The sequence below is a fragment of the Sebastes umbrosus genome, chromosome 10 (assembly GCF_015220745.1).
Source record: "Sebastes umbrosus isolate fSebUmb1 chromosome 10, fSebUmb1.pri, whole genome shotgun sequence".
NCBI lineage: Eukaryota > Metazoa > Chordata > Actinopteri > Perciformes > Sebastidae > Sebastes > Sebastes umbrosus.
The window spans coordinates 10,128,261-10,152,102 of NC_051278.1; the positions used below are offsets into that span (position 1 = coordinate 10,128,261).

Consider the following 23,842-nt stretch of genomic DNA (forward strand, 5'->3'; position numbering starts at 1 on the left):
ATCAGCCACTGAACTGTAACTAGAGCAATACTGCTGTCGAGGTGCATCAATATGTGTGTAAGTGAGTGTTATGTATGCATGACTTTAAAGCCTCCTGCTTTAGCCTCCAGCAGAAATGACCAATTACAGTTAAATGACATAACTGCAGTCAAAATGATTATGTGACATGCAAGGTTGCACACCACCTGAAAAGTTCAACAGTGCATCAGTTTAGCCTGGCTCTACAAAGTTATTTTTATAAAGCGGTCATTATATCCTGACAGTAGTACATGAGACAGGTAATCTGAAAAAAAAAATCATGTGCCTCTGTGTCCTCCAGGTGCTCCAAATGGCATCTGCAGGATTTCACAGACCGGAGGAAAACAACCAACCAGAGCCGAGCTGGAGCCTTGCTGTCTCTGAGCAGCTGTCAATCACTCGCTAACTCCAATCAAATGGTCAAACCAGGCAGCGCTGATCAAATATGAATCAATATTCTGTTACTGTAAAGCCTATTTCTCTACGCACATGTTTTCAGAAACATCTTGTAGTATACTGTTTAGCTGTAAAGTGAGAAAGTTTGTGACCCAGCAGCCATGTTGAGATCAGTTGAGGAAATACCAAGCACCGCCCACCAGCTGGAGCACAGCCAATAGGATCGCTCTCTCTGAAATGACCTGTGATTGGTCAAAGTCTCCCGTCACGGGCTAGATTTTTTAAAGCCTGAAAACAGAGCCATGAGGAGGTGCAGAAGTCTAGTTTTCTCTCAGAACACTTGAATTACAATATGCTGAAAGGTTATTATGGCATTTTTGCCCAATGATGCCAAAAACATTCTGCCTACTGCAGGTTTAAGTCCGAGTGGATGTTTGTGCCAAATTTGAAGAATTTCGCTAAAGACGTTCCCAAGATATTACAAGAATGAGACGGACATAAGGTCACAGTGACCTTGACCTTTGACCACCAAAATCCAAACAGTTCATCCTCGAGTCCAGGTGGACGTTTGTGCCAAATTTGAAGAATTTTGCTCAAGGTGTTCCTGAGATATCGTGTTCACGAGAATGGGACGGATGGACGGATTTGTTTCAGAACAACTGTATAACTTTTGACATTAGTGGTAGCATTTCAATGACTCACTTTGAGTTGAGCATCATCACATGTCCAATCGTTACATGCAAATTGCTGAAAGTTTGGAAAATGATTGGGTGATGTGTCAAAGCACAGAGACTACCACGGATACTTGACGAGTTAACGGCGCAAATCCTCACAAAAAGAACGCCCCTAGTCATCTCTGTGGATGCAAACTCCGTTACTTCAAAACCACTCTTGTAGCCTTTGTACTTTGTGTTAGTGTGTGAATCATTTTGTGAAGTCAAGCAATTACCTCTAAATACATGCAATAAACTTTATACAAAGCCAAAACAATGACATCATTTCATCCACGGTCAATCAAATGCTGGCACAGTAATAAAATGAACAATTTCCCTGAGCAGCTTTGTCATTTAGGCAGATAATTGTCTCTTTAAAAAACTCAAAGTAACCTTTTCTCCATTTGGCAGGAAAAGTGAAGCTGCAAAACATTGGCTACACTCTTGTTTTAGAGACACCACTTAGTTTTCAGCCAGTGAGCGTTGAGCATGTCAAGCGTGAGAGCGGCATGTCAGTAGCGTGACAAGTGTGTTCAAATAAGGATGCTGAGCCATCCACATAATGGCCACCGTCAGTAAAACCATCCAGTTAGTAATAGTGTTAGCAACATTATTCTAACTATACACATACACACACACACACACACACACACATAACGGAGTGCTGTGGCAGTGTGTTGCAGGTGAGGCGGCAGGGCGAGGCGGACGCAGAGCTTTCGGGTGCCCTGTCATTTAGGCTGTGGTATCACCGCCACCACAGAGGCGGCCAGGCCTCGACTTAGTCAGGGGTGGCATGGAGGGCACAGGGAGGGGTGGCACAAAAAAACTCTGTGTGAAAAGGGAGAAAAAAAATCCCAACAGCCCCTTAGGGGATGTGGGGTTAGACACAACATCTAAACTAACACAGACGCAGACCCGCAGATGAACCAGGAGCGCGCCAGACACTGTAACCTTCACCAGCGAACCCTGATGTCACTGAACGAGAGAACAATGATGCATGTAGACGGGGTTATACGAGGAGAATGTGCTGAAACAGAAAAAAAAATAAATGAATGAAAAATATGTGTAAAATGAAAATATAAACTGAGAATAAAATGTAGGGCTTAGGCAGCCTGTTTCTGGCCACATGACTGGTCAATAAACTCGACTGACCCTGCAGACCTAAAGTGGACTAACTTAAACACCAAAGTATGGACTGAGTAAACCGCAGCGGTACCAAGCCCAATGACTTATCACATTGGTGGCCAGAGTGGACTCCCAGGACAGGCCTGACCTCACCGGGGTAAAAAAGGCAGCGACAGTCACTGTTAGATGGCCCGTGGCCGCCTGGGCCCAGACCGCTGCGGTGCTGAGCTGGGCCGAGCCGGGCCGTGGCTTCGCCTATTTAAAGCTTCCCTCTCGAAGGTTCCCGTCTGTGTAACTGTTTAAAAGGGCCGAGCAAGCTTCCTGCGCGAGGTGGGGTAGGGGGACTTTATTTAGACGTCAACTTCCTGTTTGCAAACGTGCCCGATTCCCAGAAAAAACTTCCTTGTGCGGAGAGAGAAGTTTCCCAAGTCTAATTACACGTATGGCTCGGGGCCGTGACGGTGGCCCAAATAGCAAACTTCTCCCCTGACGGCCATTAGACAGCACTTGTTGTTGTTGCTGCTGAAGTCTGCAGGAGGTATTGTGAAGTTCTGGTTTATAAATGGTACAGACAATAGAAAGCCATAAAGTGATGATTCAGATTCTTTTACTATTACACAATAAACAAATGTTATTCTCAACTGCTCTGGTCGAGCTGTAGTTGTTGGACTTAGTTTGGTAGCAGGTAAATACGTTGCCGTGTAATATTAGATGTAATTACACTGTGTAGCAATTAGGGGGATCTATTGGTAGAAATTGAATATAATGTATTATTCATAACTGAAGCTAAGAATCGTTGTATTTTTGTTACCTTAGAATGAGCCTTTCATATCTACATAAGGAGCGGGTCCTCTTCATGGAGTCCGCCATGTTGCACTGCCATGTATACACAAGCCCAGAATGGCTTGGGCCGGAGTCGATAACGTTATTCACTCCCGTCGCCGCCGCTCTCTCTTTCTCTTGCTTCACCACTCACTTCCCACGTACACACACACTAAGCACCATCTCTGCTCCAAATGACCTACGCTACTCTTACAACAACTGGATCTAGAGAGGGTCATTCGCGTTTTGGCGTCAGCCGCCGTAGCTTTCCTACAAGCTTGGCAGGCGGGAGAGGCTTCAATTTGTTTCAATCTCAACCTCACGATTAGATACCGCCAGATCTTATTGATCTTACTACGGAGCTGTCTTGCTGCACGATGATCAGCCTACAGCGGCAGCCTGTGAAAAACGTTCCTGAATGTTGCGGCTGCAGTTCAGAGTAAAAGAGTAATATGCACCGAATTCAGGTGAAGAAGAATCTTTTTATAATTCTTATTTTGATGCAAATATTTGTACATTAGCAGGAATGTAACACAACATGGAAGTGAAAGCAGTGCTGTCTATTTAAATGTGAAAGTGCAATAAAAATATATTTGTCCCTAAAATCAAAGAATAATCTTGATGTCAATATTGATCAAAAATAATCGTGAATATCCTTTTGGCTATAATTGCGTAGGCCTATTCTGTAGTGAACATTCAAATGAGATTTAGGACTTGTATGAATCATCATCACTTTGCTCCATCTTTGACAACAACAGGATTTCTTTTTTTTAAAAAAAAAGAGTGTACATGATATGAACAGTACATTTTTCCACTGTGGGAATATTTGAAGGTAACAAGGGCCACGGAATTCACTTTTAGAATTTGGACACTAAAATAGAAAGGTGTAAAGTAAATATTGTGCACTAGAGAGCAAAAATAGAGTGATGTCGGACAAAGCATTCCTATTGTGTTCATAGCAGTGTGTGTGTGTGTGTGTGTGTGTTTGTGTGAATGTGGGTGTGTTTCTCCCTTAGCTTCAGAGCGGCCAAACAAACGGTCTGTCTCCTCTGTGTAACCAAGGCTCCAACCCATCCAGGCTGAGCTATGCCAAATAAACACCCGAGCTGTCAAACTCCAGCTGACCAGCGACTCTGGTGGTCTGTCCCACTCATACAGTACAAGTGCGCTCACACACATATACACAAACGTGTATTGTCCTGTCAGGATGTCAACGTGCGCCTTCCTTTTTCTCTCTGTTACAATCAGTTTTAATAGATCTGTCTCCTTTCCTTCAGTAATCATCAACAGAGAAAGTTTAAATCATAATGCATCATCTTTGCTGAAATATTGCCGAAGATATTGCGGTAACTGAAAACAGAAAAATATAGTAATGAAATAAAGAAAGAAATTAAGCATTACCATTAACGCCCATCCACAACTACTGCTGTTGCCATGGTGCCACCCAGTGACAGAAACATCTGCAGTGTTGCCAGGCCAACAAGGATGTAACACAGGATGCTGGCTGAGGACCGCAGGAGGTGCAGAGCTCACACACATTTTGGAAAGAGATGAGTTTTGGTCACACACACACACACACACACACAGACACACACACACACGCACACACACACACACGCAAGCACACATGCACGCACGCATGCACACACACTATATACATATGTTTGCCCATGCATGTCATCGCTGTGGTAGGGCAGAATGACTAGTCCGCAAAGACTTAGCCAGACCCAACTTTCCAAACATTATTGGAATCACCCCACTGAACGTTAATGCTAACACACACACACACACACACCGACAGACCGACACACACTATTTGCACATGCATACACACGAAGCGTGGAACTGATGACAGGCGAATGTAACAGAAAAAGGGATGCGGTAAAGACAGAGAGGACAGGAGTTCAGAGTTTCCTCTTCGTCCACGTGGTCCACTGCATGAGTTTGTTAAATCATCGGTTATGTAACGAGGCCCATCGCCATAGTTACCACAGCGGGACAACATGGTATCCATGATATCACCATCAATTACCTCTTTAGGACACTGCAGAAAAGGACTCGATAATGATGTCACAACCACAGTGACAGTTAAAACAACCCTGGCTGGCTTATACGGCATGATGTTGTGTCCATCTGGTTTAAATCTGAATAAATGTTGGGATAATCTAATGAAGCATGGAGCTGAAAAACTCTGTGATAAACTGTAATGTGCCAAAATGAGTCTATACATGGATTTTACGTGTGTTGTGGTCAAAACCATTTTCAAATATTTTGCATAGATTATTAAGTGATCAACAGCAAAGTCACTGGAGAAGTGAGAGGTGTTAATTGTAACATTTTGGTCGCCTAAAAATGTCTTATTCAGCGTTCAGTTGTACTTAACTTCACCCTCTCGTGTCCCTTCTGGTTCAAAAAACCAAGATGGCCAAAATGCCGAACTTGAGGCTTCAAAACGGCAGTCCACAAACCAATGAGTGGAAACAGGAAATAAAATGTAAAAGCCAATTGAAATAAATAAACAATACAATGCTGCTAATCCTGTCGTAAACACTGTGGCCCTCCATCACACAAACACAAAAAACACACATTCAGCACATAGTCCAGTACGATACTTCCTACTTTGTCTCTCAGTAAATACATGTTCGACAGGCAAACACAAACACACATGCACACACACCCTGTACCCGCTACACAGACCAACACAGCCCATGTCTGGTACCCTTGTTATTATGGACGTTCACATGCTGAACCACTCAGACAACTATTCCTGCGTGAGTCTGTCTGTGTGTCAGTCTATGTGTGTGTGTGTGTGTGTTGTTTGAAGCGCTCAGTGTTTTGCTGCTGGTGGTGGAAGTGATTTGGAAAGAATGCAGTGGAAAGGGAGGGGCGTCGCGGCCGTTAAACCAGCAGGGTCGGGCCTCAAATGAAAGTGCGGCGCTAACGAGGGCGGATGCTAATTGAAGAGCCTCCCAGCGTGGTGTCACAACACACACAGACACAAACACACACACACACAGATTCGCATCATTCCCCGCTACAGTACGTATACACACGTACAGTGAGATAAATGACACCTTTTTACATGGAATACTTGGTTTGTGTGCAGATGTAAACAGCTTTCTAGCTCTCAGCTGTCGGGCAGTTGTATTTTTAGATCGTCCGATTGTCATTGTATTAGAGATAGATTGGTGATTCATGGTGGGGGGGCTGGCATGGGTTCTCAGCAGCACACCACCACAGCTCAGCTGTTATAGTTTGGTTACCCTTGTTAGCCATCCCATTCCCAAAATGTGACTTCAAAGCGGTAAGAAGAAAAGTGATGAGACAGAGTTGAGAAGTGGCAGCAGATGTTTGAAGGGCACTCTGTCACATGTGCAAAGCTACCAACATATAAAACATACACTGGAGGCAGCAGAGCTTAGGCTATTTTATATTTCAGACTCTCAAACTGAAGAAACTGTATTTAATGTAGATCAATCACATCAGCCCAAAACATAATCCTCATAATAAAGGTCAGTATCGATCCAGTGAATCGAAACATCCTTATTAGTATAGGTAAGTCATATTTTTGGCCTAAATACCAAATACAAGTATATCTAGTATTAGTGCTATTTAAATTAGTCTATTAACAATAAGCATTAGATGTACTGTAAATAAGGCAATATTAAATTGTTTTATTATTATTAGGTGCGTTTCCATCCACCTGTTTTTATGCACATTTTCAATTTGCGCATAAAACCAGCTGCGTGGAAACAACTCTAAATATCACAAAAAGTTTTTTCATTTGGTGGAACGTTGCTGTATCAATAAAAGTGCAATGGAAACACAGTTAGTGACTAAATCATAACGTACATGAAGCATGTGTCTTTAACAACCACTCAAGGTTCTGCTTCACTGAAGAGACGAAAAATAACGGACAAATGAAAAACATCCGATCTGTGTGGAGCGATGACAAGACTATAATGTTCCTCAAATTAATACATGAGGAAAAAAGGTCATATTTTCCACATGGTTTTCCACCATTTGAGGTTTAACTGGAGCTCTTTTAAATACGTCATCTGGTTGCACCATCTTTTTCTGAAACGGCATACGACTGAGGGGAACCAGCTCTATCTTGATGTGCTCAACCTTCTAATATTCGTATAACTGTAGTGGATAAACAGGCATTAATTAGCATTTTCAATTGCTAATTTTTTGTAAATTTGGTTAAAATTTGCTTTACATTTGAATGGAAACCAGACTTTTGTTAACCAATCTCAGGAAAAGACCAAACCACAGTGTTCATAGTAATGAAAGAACACGTCACCCAGGGCAACGGTGTGGCTCACTGATGCGTTTTTTAATACTTTTTGGTACCATGGTGCTCTATGGCACAGAGGAGTAAGATACACCCGGCTGGATACACACACATAACACTTGGCTAGATGCTTCTGTGTATGAGGGAACAGCAGTAAGAGAAAGAGAGTGCAGCTTTGTGTGAGAGTGTTCAGTATGTCAGGATCTCACCTGTTCTTCTGTGATGAGTCCAAGGTGTGAGCGCGTGTCATTGGTGTAGTGCAGTGGCAGACTCTGGCACAGCTGTCCGAGCAGCATGGCCACTTCCTTCATGCTACGCCAGCAACACACCAGCACCATCTGGGCTGTCACCCTGTAGCTCTCGCCGCCTGTAGCCAAAACATATACACACAGTGACACACACACATGCAAAAAGTGACATGGAAAAAGTTTGGTCACTTTTTGGTTTATGACCTAATAACTTAAACTGTATTTGTTTTATTATGTAATGTACCATGTTTAAGCTTTGTATTCAATGGAAACCAGCAGACCTCCAAAGTCTCATCATGTGCCTGCTTTTGTTGTTTATGTTGGGTCGCACACACCCGACACACGTTGCACAGAGCCATTTCATTTTCCTTATCACTGTAACGTTACAGTAGTTTAGGTCATCATTCAATAAGATTCCTAGAAGTATTGGACTCTGCACTGTATAAATATACCACAAAAATAAGGTCAAACACCTCCCCCATGAGGACATCACTAGTACTGCACTCACAACCAGCGATGACTTAATGAGTTGATCAATGCACTCTGACCCCATGATGACATCCATTGTGTGACAGCCCCCTCATTTGCATAATGAGGCAGAATACAGAAATAAATAAGTTTGTGGAAATTCAAAGGGAAAATTGTGCATAAATAAATAAATGCAGAAATGCAGAAATAAGTACACACATTTAAAAATAAATTAAAAATAAATAAATACATTTTAAAAAAGCAAATATAAATAACTAAATTTAAAAATTTATAAAAAATAAATACATAAATAAAAGGTAAAGTTAAACAGAGGAATAAATAAATAAGGGAATTAATACAAAGATGAATAAATAAAGAAGCAAAACAGAAATATCAATTTATGTCACATTTTATCAATATTTATCGCTACATTGATTTGATTGATTATTTTTGCTGCATTTAATGACACTTATTTATCGAGTCATTTATTTATTTTTGATTTTGGCAGGTTCCGTCCTCTATATGTGAAAAGTGCTATACAAATAATTGATTGATTGATTGACTGCCTGTCAAAAAAATTGTGATAATGCAATACCAAAAAAGGACATTTTAATAGATTTTGTCACTCCTAATCATTATTCTTTGTCTTGCTTGTATTTGGGAAATAATCTTTCCCAAAATTTTGGAACTACACTTCCATAATGCTTTGGGTGATGTAAACACGAAGTATAATGTTGCCATGGAGTATTGCTGGTAGCTGTATTTGCAGTGTACCCGTGGATGTACAGACAACTATTGCTTGATTACATTGATACTGAAGGAAACTCAAAAACCTGGTGATTCTCAGGCAAGTTCTGCCGTTATTAGGAGCATCGTTTTATATGATTTCTAAGCGGGTTGATGGACATGATGTGCATCATGTCCCTTCCCCCGGGGAGTCGCTCCTCACAGTGTGAATACTTCTGAACTTATGTAACATTGGACTGTTTAGAATGATGAGGCATGGAAAGATATTTTTCTGTTAAATGGTAAAAGTACAATGATCTGTAACTCACCTGCGTTCAGCGATGACGTGTGTGTGGTCTGGGTCTGTGTGTGATCATCTCCGTGGTGTGAGTCCAGCTCTCTGGCACTGGTGAAGAAGTCATTGGTGTCTCTTGGCTGAATCTCCTGCAGGATCATCTGCAGACCTGCGGACGTCTCTGTCCAAACACAAACAAAAAAAACAACACGTCATATTAATAAAATCTCCTCATGGGAGGTCCACCACCTTACCTGTATGCTTCTATCAACTAAAAGTATAGTTTTGTCCTACAAATTCTCTCTTAATATTTTATTTTTGTTGGCATTTAATGGAATATTGGTAGGTAGGTGTGCTAAGTGCGGAAATAATTGTCCCACATCCTGATGAAAACGCCTATGGTGCGTGCATAAGCACATACATGTGCACGTGCATGAACATGCGGTACATTTAAGGGTCCCAGTTTGGGGGGTTGAAAATATGGTCACCCTAAACTGACAGCTATAGTAATAGTTTCAGATTTTTTGGGGGGTCCTTTAGACTACTGACATTGCTAAAAAGTAGTTGTGTTTTTGGACTTGAACCTTCGCTCTTTGGTAACATCTTAGTGTATAAAACTTACAAATGGAGCGGAACAGGTACCCTTTGTAGCAGTTTGAGGGCATTGATTATGCTCATGATCAAATCTAATCAACTCATGAACATTCAGCAGTTAAGACAAGCAATTTACAAAACCTTTGCACAGTTAAAAAGAGTCTGGTGAATCTGACTTGGAACACATGTACAAATGACCAACCTCGCAGAATTAAGTATGATGTTTAGGATAAGAATAGGAAGGTGTTCTTGCTCTGATTACCTGAGTCAGTATCCATGGGGATGAGTCCTTCTGGGGAGGAGCTCTGGACTACAGGGGAGACCACATCAGACATCCTGTAGCACACAGCAATCAGCTCTGACACCAGACTTCTCCACTGCTCCGTCTGGCTTAAAGTCCTAAACACACAAACATACATTAAACACTTAAGTATATGGCGAAGATCATGCTTTTCAAATACATGGTGTTGTACTCAGGGAATGTGTAGAGGGCTTTTTTTTCTGCTACCAACAGCAAAACAGTCGATCCAAATGGAAATAGTTTAAGATGTGTTGTGATTCATGTGCTCACTCAATGTTTAGATGCTGCAGGACAGCGGTGATGCAGTGGGCTCTGCCATAGAGAGGATAGGAAGCAGCTGCCTGCAAGAGAGATGACTCAGACTTCGACACCTCTAACTGCAGACAGCGCAGCAAGAACTGAACCACTGAGGACATAAGAACAATCCTTTCAGTTATTTCTATTCAGTGTCAACACACACATACACACATTAATTAAGGCTATGCATCTGGATCTTACCAGCCAGTGTGTTCAGTTCCAAGGTGACTGTCTCAGAAGCCTGTGGCGGTGAGGAGGGAGGCTGGAAATCGAAGCCCTGTTCCTGGGCACAGTGCAGCAGAGCCTGGCAGAAGTCCGGCCGCTGGAGCAGCAGGTTGAGGAGGTGGGCTGCTGTGACGCTGTCAAAAGGCTTTGTGCTGGTACTGAGGTCCAGAGCAGCTTGAAGGACACAGCGCATCCTCTCTGGCACCTCACATCATGAAGACAAAGGTGAGATCAGTAAAACAACTTGAAAGTACTACTATATACTACAAGTTGATGATTGTGCTTCACCTAGAGTACCACTAGAATGTGATTACGACCAGTTATTATAGTTACTTAAACAGAGGTTCATTTTTATCACAGAAATGTTAACACTACACTTGAAAACAATACAATTTTCATTTTGAAATAAACATTAAAAAAGAGTGACAGTGCTGTAAAAACCAATGCCAGCATGAGGGGTGTCGCCAAATACCGCTATTGACGATAATCGTGATATTTAAAAAATGAAATATTGATATCATGCTAATAATACACATACGATAATATTGTGTAAATAATCCAGCACCTCTTAAATAATTTTATTCATACAGTTATGGTTACAGGCTCTCGCTCCACCTCCCTTCTCTCATATTTTGAGTGTAATTAATTTGCCAAAAAAGAGACAAAACACACAATAAGTACAGTTAAAGATGAATTTGACTGACAGTATTTTTTTAAAATTTTCTATAGATATCGCAATAATATCGTTATCGTGAATTCCTTTCGATATTCGTGTAGTGAAAATCTCATGACAGCACAAAACAAAAACTATTTCGACAAAATAAAAAAAGATGCCACGAGTAAAACATCACATTTTAAGATTTAATAGCCGTCACCGTATGGTCCTCATATTTACCTGTAGTCCCACAGCAGGTGGTGGGAGTTGCCGTAGTAACGTCGAGGCCAGCTGTTGGACTTCCAGGAAGTTGCTGGCGACGCAATAGAGGACGTTCTGAGCATGGGCAGAGGTCACAGATTCACCGAGGGCAAACGCATCAGGCCCTGAGGAACAGAGACAGGTAGAGGTGAAGAAACACGGGAGGGGACAGTGAGTGACGAGAGGTTGAGCGCCATACGCTGAGCCAGCTGGAGCTTCAGGTTGGCATCAAAGTAAAGAGGACGGCCTGTAATGGATAGACTGCTGGTTCAACTGAAAGATATATTCCAGAGATGTGAGCTGGCTACTAGTATTACATGAAATGTGCCAAGCATCATCACTACGGTGTCCTTGTAAACTGAATAAACTGGACTACACAGGAGTCCAAACTGCTCTGAGCGTGTTGGATGAACTACAACTAGGGCATTCAAAGCTTATATTGTGGTTTTCGAATGAAGCTTCGAACTATTACCTTCAGGGAGACATTACAGAGACAGCAATTGTAAAAGCAACCGCTGCAAGCTTTCTTTCCTCCTGACACCTATAACACTACTCAACAAGAAAAAAGGCGAATCCTTGGTTCTGTAGTTAACAGGAAGAAGGCACTGTGAAATGTTGAACTATGTCTAATGGCTTTTACGATTCTCTCTTGTTCTTTAATGCCTATTTATTTATATATCATTTTTTCAGGAAATGTACAATATTTGACATGTTTTTCTACTGTGTCGTGGTGTACTACTGTATTGTCTTGTTGGCTATGTCTTGTTTTAGGCTGATTGCAGCACTATCGCCCAAGCAAAATTTCCCTTTGGGACAATAAAGTATATCTTATTTGATCTTATGTCTGTCGTCATATTATATGGGGTCATCTCGCCAAAAATACCGGAATTCTCAATTTGAATAAAATGATTCATCTGATTAAATGAATTAGGTTTTTCTTATTAAATCAACTTTCTTTAATGAATAGAACTCGGCAGTGCGTGTCTCCCTTTGTGTGCGGCAAGCGGGAGAGCAAATCGTTTTTTTGACTGCAGTGAAAATGTTGTTTTCGAAAGGCTGAATGCCAACAAATACGGATTGAAGCAGAATATTTTGTTTGATAAAAACATGTTGTGAATTTTGGAAATGATTACATTTACCTTTTTTTACAATAAATTTTGACTTTTGGACTTTAAATTTGCCATAAACCCATATTGTTAGTAACAGTATTTTCTACACAGCTGTGATGTTTTTTTTTAAGTTAAAGGACTGCTGCTGATGGGCAGAAGGCGTACCAGAGCTGAAGGTGAAGAACTCGCCCAGCAGACACAGCAGGTGGAGGGACATAATGCATTTATTGAAGGAAGCTCCAGGAATCAAAACCTCTGACAGCGTCACACACAGCCAGCACAGGAACTCCTACAGCACATACAAAAACACATCACGTCCTTTAGTTCATTTTTATAAAACAGAAAGACTCAGGTAGACCTCTGCATTGTTGTGTCCTGTGTGTGTGACTGTATACCTTGTACAGATGTAGTGTGTGTTGGTCTCTGTGTCTCTGCTCCTGATCTCTCTCCTGGGTCAGTCTCTTCTGCAGCAACCCAGCGCTGTCCTTCATTCTACAAAGCAGCTGTATGGATTTCAAGCTACGTTAACTGACAGTTTTGATTTGATCATTGAGGGGAGACTTCACTGTCTCACCTTAAATCATGTCATCAATGTCTCTTTACAATGTGGAAGGGTTGTGAGCAGCTCCATTCCCTTGTAAAAACTGCTCCCAGCCCACAAGCTGACTGTATGTTACCAGCTTAACATTTCAAATTCAGTGGGAAATCCATTAAAAAACAAAACATTTTCTAACACCAAAAGGCAATGTGAGGTAAATGGCTGACCTTCTTCAGCAGGCTGACTGTCTGCTGTCTGACGCCTGGTGACTGACTGTTGAGATTAGGTGGCAGGAAGTGGCGGATCAGGTCCATTTCCTGTGAGGTCACAGCTTCAGTGCTGCGGTGGCTCTCACACACTAACCCCAAAGCGTCCATCCTCACCTGGGCGGTAGGATTTGATGACACATAAATACAGTTGAAATCCAAGATTTATATGCTAGACAAAATTTATGAAAACATTAAAACACTTACAGTACTGAAAACAAAGTATATACGCATGATAGAGATGCACCGATTGCAATTTGCAAAACATAATATTGAGATAAACATTTTTTTTCAATATTTTCCTACACCCCTAATGAGGATGCAGACACTCACTTGATCATGTTTGTGTACCAGTGCTTGTTGGAGGAGGGAGAGGGGCACCAGTCCTCCCCACAGCCCCTCCTTTGAGGATGGAACGACACCCTGGGCCCTGGCTGCCCGCAGGCACGTCATGAGAGCTCCCAGCGCACCCCTGCTGCCTGAAGGACCTAACCAGGACAGAAAAACACCATTCATAGAGTAGCTGTACATTTTGTCATGACTGTGTTAAAGAATGCTTCCACTGTAATTGTGGAGAAGATGTTTTTACAATCTTTCTTGCCACAACAGAATGCTTTGTGGTGTTGAGAGACATTAAAGGGATAGTTGTGGTGTTTTGAAGTGGGGTTGTATGAGGTATTTATCCATAGTAGGTGTATTACCTACAGTAGATGACGGGCATCTCGCCCCCAGTGTCGAGAAACAGACAGGAGCACCAACACTGAAGCAAAGCAATACAGTGCTGAAGGCAGAAAAAGATATTTTAAAAAAAACACTTAAAAAACATTATATCTGTTTAAGCATATGCTATATTTAGAATATTTTCCCACGGCGAACTGAACTGAAAGTGAAACGTATCTGTACTGTTTTTATCATCTGATCCTGCTGGCTTTGGAGAGAGCATAGATAAGTTTCCCTGTCCATTCAGTTTCCTGTCGGAAAGGAGAAGGAAAAGGTTGTCTGTTGGCAAGATAAAGCAGTGAAAATATTCGAAATATAGTGTACACTTAAACTGATATTGATTTTTTTAGGTGGCTAAAATACATTTTTCTGCCGTCCCCATCCACAGCGCTGTATTGCTTTGCTCCGGTGTCGGTACTCCTGTCTGTTTCTCAAAACTGGGGGCGTGCCGACCATCATCTACTGTAGTAATACACTGACTGTGGATAAGTACCTCGAACAACCCCACTTCAAAACACCCGAACAATCCCTTTAATATGCAGCTGACATATCATAAGAATAACCAGAAGGAAAGACAGAAAATATTTGCAGAAGTGAGTGTGTTTTTATGTGCAGACATCTGTGTATTTGTGCCTTTACCTGTGCTGCACGGCGGTGTGTCCTGCAACGCCTGCACCATATGCGCCAGACTGGAGGGGCTGCAGCGTAGCAGCTTGGGCAAGAAATAGTCCAGGATGTACGTGGTCTGGTCCAGCCTGGCACGGCACAGCACCTGTAGCAGAGGGGTTACCCACGTCTGGTGCCAGTGCTCCATCCAGACCTGTTTGGCCTTCTTGTCGGCTGCACCAGCCTCACTGGCCAGCTGTGCCTTGTGGCTGACAAACAGCCTCTCCAGGAGGTCGCTGGCATAAGGAGCCAGGGTCTGGTCCCCCATCAGGCCCAGGACACATGAAGGCAACTGGGGCTGGATGTCAAGCAGGTACCTTGCCCCATAGAGCTCCACGAGGCAGCCCAGGGAGCCGTACTTCCCCCTCATGTGCCACTCGAGTCCTAGCAGGCTTTGGCTGAGCTCTGTGATGTAAGAGTCCTTGGTTGGGTCAGAGATGGACGGGTTGGTGAGCTGATGGAGGATGAGGAGGTTGCGGAACAGGGAGCGGGTTTGGTGGCGGACTCCGTCCAGCGGGTGCTCCCAGTGGGAGTAGATGTGCTCCAGCAGGTGTTGATGTAGCTCCGAGCCTCCGCTGAGGGACAGTTGGAGGCGAGGAAGGCAGGGCGGCCTCTCCCCCTGCAGGCAGTCCAGGGCAGCACTGCTCCATAGGGTCAGCACCCGAGCCACCACCATGGCCGTGCTGGACTCCTTTATACTACAGCAAAGAAAAAAACTGATTATACTTCAGTAAAACATTTGGAGTTTTTTCAGGGATGGTTCACACATCTAAATCCTTTGTTTAAAAGGACTTTTCAACTAATTTTAATAGTGAACCCTCTTCTATGTTGAAAGGTAGTCAGTACTGAATGGGGATAAGTTTAGCAGACCTACCTGACATCCAGATCCAGCAATGTGTTTGGAACCAACAGCAGCAACTGTTCCCACTGTGGCCCTGGTAGAGCGCCCTTCCAGCTCAACATGGCCAGAGCCCCATGACACAGATACAGAGAGACACCCGGCGGGCGACCGCTGGTACACAAACCCTCACACCTCTGCTGTAGCCACTGAGGGGCCGAGTCCAAACCCTGCGCTGAGCTACGCAGCAAACTGCACACCTGATATACAAACGCATACAAAGACAAGAATGACCAAGAGCATTTCAAGAGAATGAACACAGGTTTCTGCAAGAAATATTTCAGCAGCTTTATGCATGCATTGTTATATTTGTTATACAAGTCATTCAGAACACAAGTAAATATTCTCAAAATGTATACGTGAGGTGCACAATCCAGAATCCTCAACTCACCACAGAGGCAACTTCATCTCCACGACCCATGACGGACCTGATCAATAACACTACAGCCATGCCAGCTGTACTCTGGACTGACTGGACGAACTCCTCTAGAAACAGGAAAAGGGAACAGGGGAGGAAAGAAGTGAGAGGGAAGTATGGACATGAAGGTATTTGTGGTTTCTTATTTATGAACATTAATGGCCCTCGTTCAAAATGGAACAATCAGTTTGAGAAGTTCATGAGTCCATCTGCTTCCTAAATTGTCTGGTTACACGGGATAATGATTAAAAGACTGAAACATACAAGACTTGTATATTTCAATGACATTTCCACTGAACATACTGTATACTGTAAAAACTTGAGCACCTGAGCACCAAAGATAAGACAGTGTAATGAAATGCTGAATGCCTTTAAAACAGCTCAGTTATCTTTTTTTTAATGAAGAGGTTTGTTTCCCTGGCACAAAGGGGGAATAAATAAGAACAAAAGCAAAATCAACAAATACATCGGTATCGGGTATCAGCCAAATTGTTATTTTAAACATCGGTATCGCCCCAGAATTCTGCAATTGGTGCATCCCTAGTAAGCATGGAAATGAAGGCTGGGTCTCTGTACAGTATCTACCAGGTGTTTCTGCATTTTTTTCCTTACCATCAGTGAGGATGTGTGTGTAGCAGCCCAGGAGGCTGCTCAGTGTGTCCTCCAGCTTGCAGGGATTCTGTTCAGCCTGCAGGGCGGTGCTGATGGTATCCTGGGATCTCTGGATCACCAGCATGGAGGTCTTTACAGCAGCCAGACAGGAGTGCATCAGCTGGGCCTGGGCAATGTGACGTCCTGCTAGACCACTGGGACAACAGCAGGGGGCGACAGAGACACATGGATCAACAACAAGCTATTATATTGTCACCAGCTTCCCTCGTGTATCAACATGTAACCTGGCTGGACGGACTGTAATGCGACAGAAAGCTTCAGATCAAGGTGTCAATGCACCCAAGAAACCTCACTCTACTGAAAACAAGTTCTTGAAATTAGCACTTTATGGCAACGAGGAGATAAAGCTCCAACAGCTGTTACTTGGATTTAATAATAGGTACTGTGAAGCAAGTGATATATGCACTAACTTATGTCATGACAACGTGAAGAGAAATTCACTTCCAATGTGTAATACTGAGACACAATTAAATGCTAAGTATAAATCTAAGTACAAAACAGATATGAAAGGGGAGATATGGAGAAATATGGAATATAGCAGCCTCTATACCTGTTCTGGTGAAGGTATTCACTCAATCCCTTGCGAAGGAACTGCAACACTACATACAGGAGAAGACAGTCAGCGAGAGGCTTATCTAAAAATTCCTTACTAAGAGTTTTTTTTTTTTTTTTTAAAACAAGTAAGTTGGATACTAACCTTCAGGCAACAGTTTGTTGATGCATCTCTCACCTCGAGAAAAGGAATTTTGGAAAGGTAGTTATTCTACAATAGTAAGCAAGATCTATCTGATATCTTTAGTGATCAGAAGTAGAACAAGTCTGCAGTACGAGTAAAGGCTACTCACCGAGAGTGAAGCCATCAAGACAGGCAGTGATGGTGTCTACGATGTGTGGATACTGGTCAGAAGTTGGGTTGGACAGACAGTCGGACAAGCAGGCAGACAAACTGTTTACAGTATGCTCTTGTAGCCAGGCGGGTACTGAACCTAAGGCACTGAGGAAAGCAACACAGAGACATGTTATTGATGAGAGTAATTCACAGGAGATGACAGTTTTCACAATGCCATGCTGCTTGGACACTGATATGGAATTTACATTGCTGTTAGGACCAGGGTTTACGTTAGCCGGTGTCACGTGTAGTTGTCCGGTAGATTGAATTATCAACGGCCAACATGTCCGTTGGGAAATATGCCAAATAATTAAATTCATTAATAGCATATTACATAGCCCAATATTGTAAGATATGTTGCCAAGACAAATTAAATATGAATTTATATGATAACAAAAAAAATTCTATTGAAGTTTTCGAATGAACCTTTGAACGTCTGACGTCATATTTTATGATGTTTTTTGACCGCATTGAAAATGTTGTTTTTGAACATCAACAAATATCATTGAAGCAGAATATTCTGTTGGCGAAGTATTTGTGTGTGATTGAGAGAGAAAAGGGAAGAGAAGGTGGACTGAACGCAATGTTTCAGTAAGGAATTAATAATAATTTGAATTGTCAACGTTATGAATGAAGCTTCAGACTATTCAGTAGGCTACAGACTTACGAGACACACAACACTATTTTGAATTTGATAAAAGTTGAATTCGGCCAGCCTATTATTTTATTTTTTTAGACCGCTTCTTCATTTAACTTATTTTCAAGCGATGTCAAATGTAGGCTATTATATGGCTTTAAAACATAAGTTCGGTCGTTGATCTATATGGCCGGAAATCTGGAATATTAACGGCCATATTGGAGGTAAAAGAAAAAATTGAACTGTAGCGTAAATCCTGTTTAGGACGAGGATTTAGATTATAAAATGTTGTTGTTTGAAGGCAGAATAAAATCTGTGATAAAAAACTGGTTGCCTCACCAACACTAAGAAACAACTAAAAAAAAACTAACTCACTTTATGGTCTCCATCTCATTTACTAGAACAGATAGCTGTGTACCTGGCGATGGCTCGTCGTAGGGGGTTCTTGGCCTGCAGGGAGGTGTAGACCAGAGACAGGGTGTGTAGACAGGCCTCTAGCAGAGCTCCATCAGGCTCCTCTTCACTCAGTGCCTCCAGCTGGGACCCCGCCTGGTGCAGTATGGACACACAATGGTCATATAGGGCTGCACGATTTTGAAAAAATATCTATTTGCATTTATTTTGACTGATATTTTGATTAATTGTGCAGCCCTATGGTCATATACTGTATGGTAGCACTCCATCCACATAGTTTGTTAAATTATGAATGCATATCATACAGTAGTAGACATGCACTAATCGTGTTGTTACACAAGGTCTTTGATCAAACTGTTTATCAACATAATCCCTGCATGTTGAAGACAACAGTGAGGTACTTTTTATTATATCTCACATTGCTCGCAAAACCAACCTTTTTAACCAGCTGGATCTGCTGCACCGGCTCCGTCAGCTCCAAGCAGGACTGCAGGGTCTGGGCAACCTGCCTGGCTCCATCCTCTCCTCCATCCACAGAGAGGGACGCTGGGAAAGATCACACATTGCTAAACATTAAAGAGGACCTATTATGAAAATTTTCAGGTGCATACCTGTATTCTGAGTTTCTACTAGAACATGTTTACATGATTTAATGTTCAAAAAGCGCTTTACTTTTTCTCATACTAGCTGTGTTGCAGCACCTCTTTTCACCCTCTGTCAGCTCAGAGTAGCAGGAGTAGGAAGCAGAGGATTTATTGTCGAAGCGAAAGGCAAACGCACCTATTTGGCAATATTTCACGTTTAATCCCAATGCTATAAGGGAACCATAACATTAATGAGGTAATCGCTGCGACGTGGATGGAGCCATCACAGCCGGTGTGCACAGAGCACCGGCGCCAGGTAGACCCCCGCAGCGGAGCCCCGCAGCAAAAGCGCTACCAGAGAAGCCAGACACACCGCCACCCGACGGTAAAGATCAGAGTCAGCGCTCTGCACATATTGACCGTCATCTTTTCTTGGAACACCGGTGTAACCGGTGGGAAAATTGTCCTTACTGTCACATCACTACCAATGACCATTCCTGGCATCGTACAGTACTGTAGAAAAAGAGTACCGTCACTTTTTTTTAATTTTGGCATCGACTTGGTACGGAAGTATCGGTTCCCATGACATCCCTACTTGGTGACATCACCACGTTACAGAAAAAAAAGGCAGGACTTCTATCAAGTCAGGCAGTTCAGGAGCAGTCTTTCTGTGGGGGAGAGTAACTCCCTTTGTCGTGGACCTTGGGCTTTGTAACTTTGCAGACCTTTTACATGCATAAAAAAAGTATAAAACACACTAAAGGAAAGGGAAAAAGCACAAAAGCATAATAGGTCTCCTTTAAACACTATGACATATACTATAATGTAGAAGTGAGAGTGTGTAGGATACACACACCTGGACTGACAGCGCTCTGTGCTCCACGTTTTAATATGTTTCTGGGAGCACTAACAGGATTAATTACTTTGTTTTTTATTAACCACAGTTAGCTTGCTTATCAGTATTTAGGTCACATTACCTATCAGCTTGTGTAGGTTTTCCTCATCCAGAACCACAGCCTCTACTTTGGCTGTATTCCTCTTCTTCACCACCATGATGACTCTGTGAGGGGCAGCAACAGTTAATTCATTTCCTTGACTGTTTGAGCTTTAATCTAAAACAATAATTCCAATTTAAAACAAATCTTTAACAAGGCTTGGTTGCTCCAAGTAGACCACTTACACACCAAAAAACTGACAATAACCTGATATATTCAGGTGGAATTTCATTCGTTCTCAATGTGCAACATCATTTTCCACTTGTGCAATTTTGTTAATTGTCTGTTTATTGTCAATACTGTATATACTGCTCCTATTTTTATACTTCCTTCTATTTAAATGGTTCATATTTTGTATGAATATTTTTCATATCTTTTTTTACTGTGTTAGCTGATGCATCTTGTTTTTTGCACTATCCCCTTTGCTGCTGTACACTGCAAATTTCCCCACTGCAGGACTAATAAAGGGATATCTTATCTTATCTTATCTTATCTTATCTTATCTTATAGAGAATACAAACAGCAGGGTCAACTTAATTAATAGACTGTCACACCTGTCAAAAGTGAGCAGAACAACATCATCTTCACCTCTTTGATAGTCCCTTTGGATAAATTAATCATCTTGTATTTACATATTAACATAATAATAAATAAGATAAGATAAGATAGAACTTTATTAATCCCCTAGGAAATTCTTGTGCCAAAAATACAACAAAATTACAACAAGTTCAAGTTCAAGTGTATAAAATAAAAAAAGTACTATTTCTAGCACCAGTGCCTAACTACATATAACAATTAAGTAAGATACATTTAGTAAAATGAGTAAATAAGATAAGATAAGTAAAATAAAACAGGTAAAGCAAGCTAACAAACAGAAAAATAAGTAATATTGCACATGTTGGACATTAATATTGCACACAATGAACAGTGATATCATCTTGTGTTTACATATTTACAGTTTTTCTTGATATATGTCAAACCTGAACCCCTTAAACACACATTCACACATGTAGACTCCACATTATTGCATATTTACTGCTTTACTTTGGCTAAAAGTAACTGCTGCCATGACTACTGTTAGCTCACTATTAGCTATCTGTCTCTAACACAGTCTTTAACAGAAGACACACAAATAACAAACACTGTCTGACACAATAAAACAACGACACGCTCACAGAGACACAAAGAACAGTGAAATAACAGTGTAAAGTCAAATATAAGTAGCTTAATATTCACCTCAGTTCAGCATGAGGTTTAGTTACTGGAGCTCCTCTGTTTCAGTTGGTAACTGAAATATCCTGTCAAGCAAGAGGAGACAACTTCCGGTATTTGTTTTTCAGAATAAAACAGATTTTAAACATCATGCTCTAGATTAGAAGAAATAAAATGCTACCTTTATCTACTTTTTGTTGAATATTTCTATTCTTAATTTGATTACACAATTAAAAAATATATTATTTTGAGTTAAATGAAAAATTTCAAAATCTTATTTTTTTTAAGTTATAACTTTATTCTTGTAATATTACGACTTTTTTCTCGTTAATTTATGACTTTATTCTCGTAATATTACGACTTTTTTTCTCGTTAATTTATGACTTTATTCTCTTAATATTACGACTTTTTTTCTCGTTAATTTATGACTTTATTCTCTTAATATTACGACTTTTTTTCTCGTTAATTTATGACTTTATTCTCCACATATTACGACTTTTTCTCGTAAATTAATGACTTTATTCTCGTAATATTACGACTTTTTTCCTCGTTAAGTCATGACTTTATTCTGGAAATCTCCGATTTTTTTTCCCTCAATGTGTCCCTAATGCTCCGTTGTACATTTGTACGTTGGCCCTCACTGCATTAGACTTATATACTATATACTTAGACTACTGTGTTACCTTCATCACAATGATCAAATGTTTTGCGTCTCCAGACAGATTTTTTTTTTTGTTTTTGCCTAAAATGGATCTTTTGATAGTAAAGGTTGCTGACTTGCTCTAGAACAAAATAAACCGCTACTTTTATCTATTTTGTGAATATTTCTATTCTTTATTTGATTACACAATTAAAAATACATTATTTTGAGCAAAATGTGTGGTTGAAACCTATCTGAACAAATTTCTAAAATTTTATTTTTGTTAGAAAACTTTGAATTTGACTGCCTGTTAAAGCAACAGTAGGTAGGATCGGAGCAAATATGATTTAAAAAAGTAATTTTTAAAAAATGGTCACTATATCCTGACAGTAGTGCATGAGACAGGTAATCTGAGAAAAATCTTGTGCCTCTGTGTCTTCCAGTGAAAACCGTGAATACAACAGAAAAGACAAAAACAATTTAACAATTCAATAATTTCAGACCAATGCACTTGAGACAATAAAATGATAAAAATGTAATAAAATAGAATTGAAAGCTATAATAACAGTAATAGTAGTAAAACACAGTTTGAAGTAATTAAGTACATTAATAAAATAACAATAAAATAGAATTAAAAGCTATAATGACCGTAATAGTAGTAAAACAGAGTTTGAAGTAATTAAGTACGTTAATAAAATCACAATAAAACAGAATAAAATGATGCAACTTATAGACAATAAAATGAGTGATTAATACAATAACAATGAAATAGAATACAATTATGCAACTTAAATAGAATATAATAAGTGTCTTTGAGCTTCAGAATATGACTAAAATTTCAGTTTTATCCTGGTTGAAACTTTTATGACATCCAGACATATATCGCTTCAAACTTCAAATCTGCTTTTTAATCAGTATGCCGTCTGCAGACTACATGTGATATTTGTTTTGCAGTTGTTTGTTTGTGCCTTTTTTTTGTTCTGTTTTAATTTTTATTTATTTTTGTGTGTGTGTAATTAGTTTATTTTTATTTTTTTTCCTCAAATCCTCACTGGACTGTAGTATTGTAATGTCTAATGTACTTTACTGTTAGTAATAAATTATGAAAAAAAACATTGAATTTGAAGCAACACTTATTCTGCTTCCTGTACTGTTCTTTCAGCTTGACACACCTGAGTCCATGCTCCACATGTGCAACGTCACTTCCGTCAAATTGTTACACCGCCCCCTCAGAACGCTGCTCTGTCTGGAAAAATAGCGCTCCGGCTTCTGATTGGCGGAGAACACACGTCAATCAAACTCAGACTCGCAGAGAAACGCCCACCAAATGATTTGATTGGCTGCGCTGCGACAAGCCACGCCCCCTAAACCCCACCAGTCTCCAACTTTTATTCTGAGAGAGCTGAGATGAAATCCTCTGAGCAAGAGAGAAATTCACCGTTTTATACTCATGAATTAGGAGTTTTTACACAGGAATAAGAAGAAATGTATGGATGCTGGAGTCGACATGGCGTGAAGTCCCTCATATAGTATCTACCCATCAACTATTATCAAGGGTAAGTAGAGAAACTTTGAAGAAAATTGTATTTTTTTAATTAAATAAGAAACTAATCAAAGACACATTATAGCTCTGAACCTATGCTGAACAGGACACCAGTTTCACAGATATTTGTTATAATAACAGTGATGTGAAATTGATGATTTAGTTGAGGACACTCATGAATGTGAATACAGTAGTCTCTA

General features: G+C 40.8%; 2 protein-coding genes across 3 annotated transcripts in view; one reads left to right on the top strand and one right to left on the bottom strand.

The window, feature by feature from the left end:
* thada (THADA armadillo repeat containing) overlaps positions 1-21,561 on the bottom strand; it is a 108,974-nt gene extending 87,413 nt beyond the window's left edge. The window contains exons 1-21 of the mRNA XM_037782525.1: positions 21,484-21,561; positions 20,230-20,312; positions 19,105-19,214; positions 18,673-18,803; positions 17,574-17,722; positions 17,426-17,458; positions 17,279-17,327; positions 16,669-16,862; positions 16,030-16,124; positions 15,615-15,838; positions 14,714-15,438; positions 13,688-13,842; positions 13,316-13,471; positions 12,946-13,053; positions 12,716-12,839; positions 11,421-11,566; positions 10,502-10,730; positions 10,274-10,409; positions 9,965-10,101; positions 9,143-9,289; positions 7,581-7,738 (exon numbers count right to left, since the gene is read on the bottom strand). Coding sequence (XP_037638453.1) covers positions 7,581-7,738; positions 9,143-9,289; positions 9,965-10,101; positions 10,274-10,409; positions 10,502-10,730; positions 11,421-11,566; positions 12,716-12,839; positions 12,946-13,053; positions 13,316-13,471; positions 13,688-13,842; positions 14,714-15,438; positions 15,615-15,838; positions 16,030-16,124; positions 16,669-16,862; positions 17,279-17,327; positions 17,426-17,458; positions 17,574-17,722; positions 18,673-18,803; positions 19,105-19,214; positions 20,230-20,305 — 3,282 coding nt within the window. The 5' untranslated portion in view covers positions 20,306-20,312; positions 21,484-21,561. The remainder of the gene's footprint in view (positions 1-7,580; positions 7,739-9,142; positions 9,290-9,964; positions 10,102-10,273; positions 10,410-10,501; positions 10,731-11,420; positions 11,567-12,715; positions 12,840-12,945; positions 13,054-13,315; positions 13,472-13,687; positions 13,843-14,713; positions 15,439-15,614; positions 15,839-16,029; positions 16,125-16,668; positions 16,863-17,278; positions 17,328-17,425; positions 17,459-17,573; positions 17,723-18,672; positions 18,804-19,104; positions 19,215-20,229; positions 20,313-21,483) is intronic.
* A 1,945-nt stretch (positions 21,562-23,506) lies between these two features.
* The window catches only part of plekhh2 (pleckstrin homology domain containing, family H (with MyTH4 domain) member 2), a 36,722-nt gene continuing 36,386 nt past the window's right edge, over positions 23,507-23,842 (top strand). For both annotated transcript variants that reach the window (XM_037782772.1, XM_037782773.1), the window contains exon 1: positions 23,507-23,655. The gene's annotated coding sequence lies outside the window, so the exon portion shown is untranslated. The remainder of the gene's footprint in view (positions 23,656-23,842) is intronic.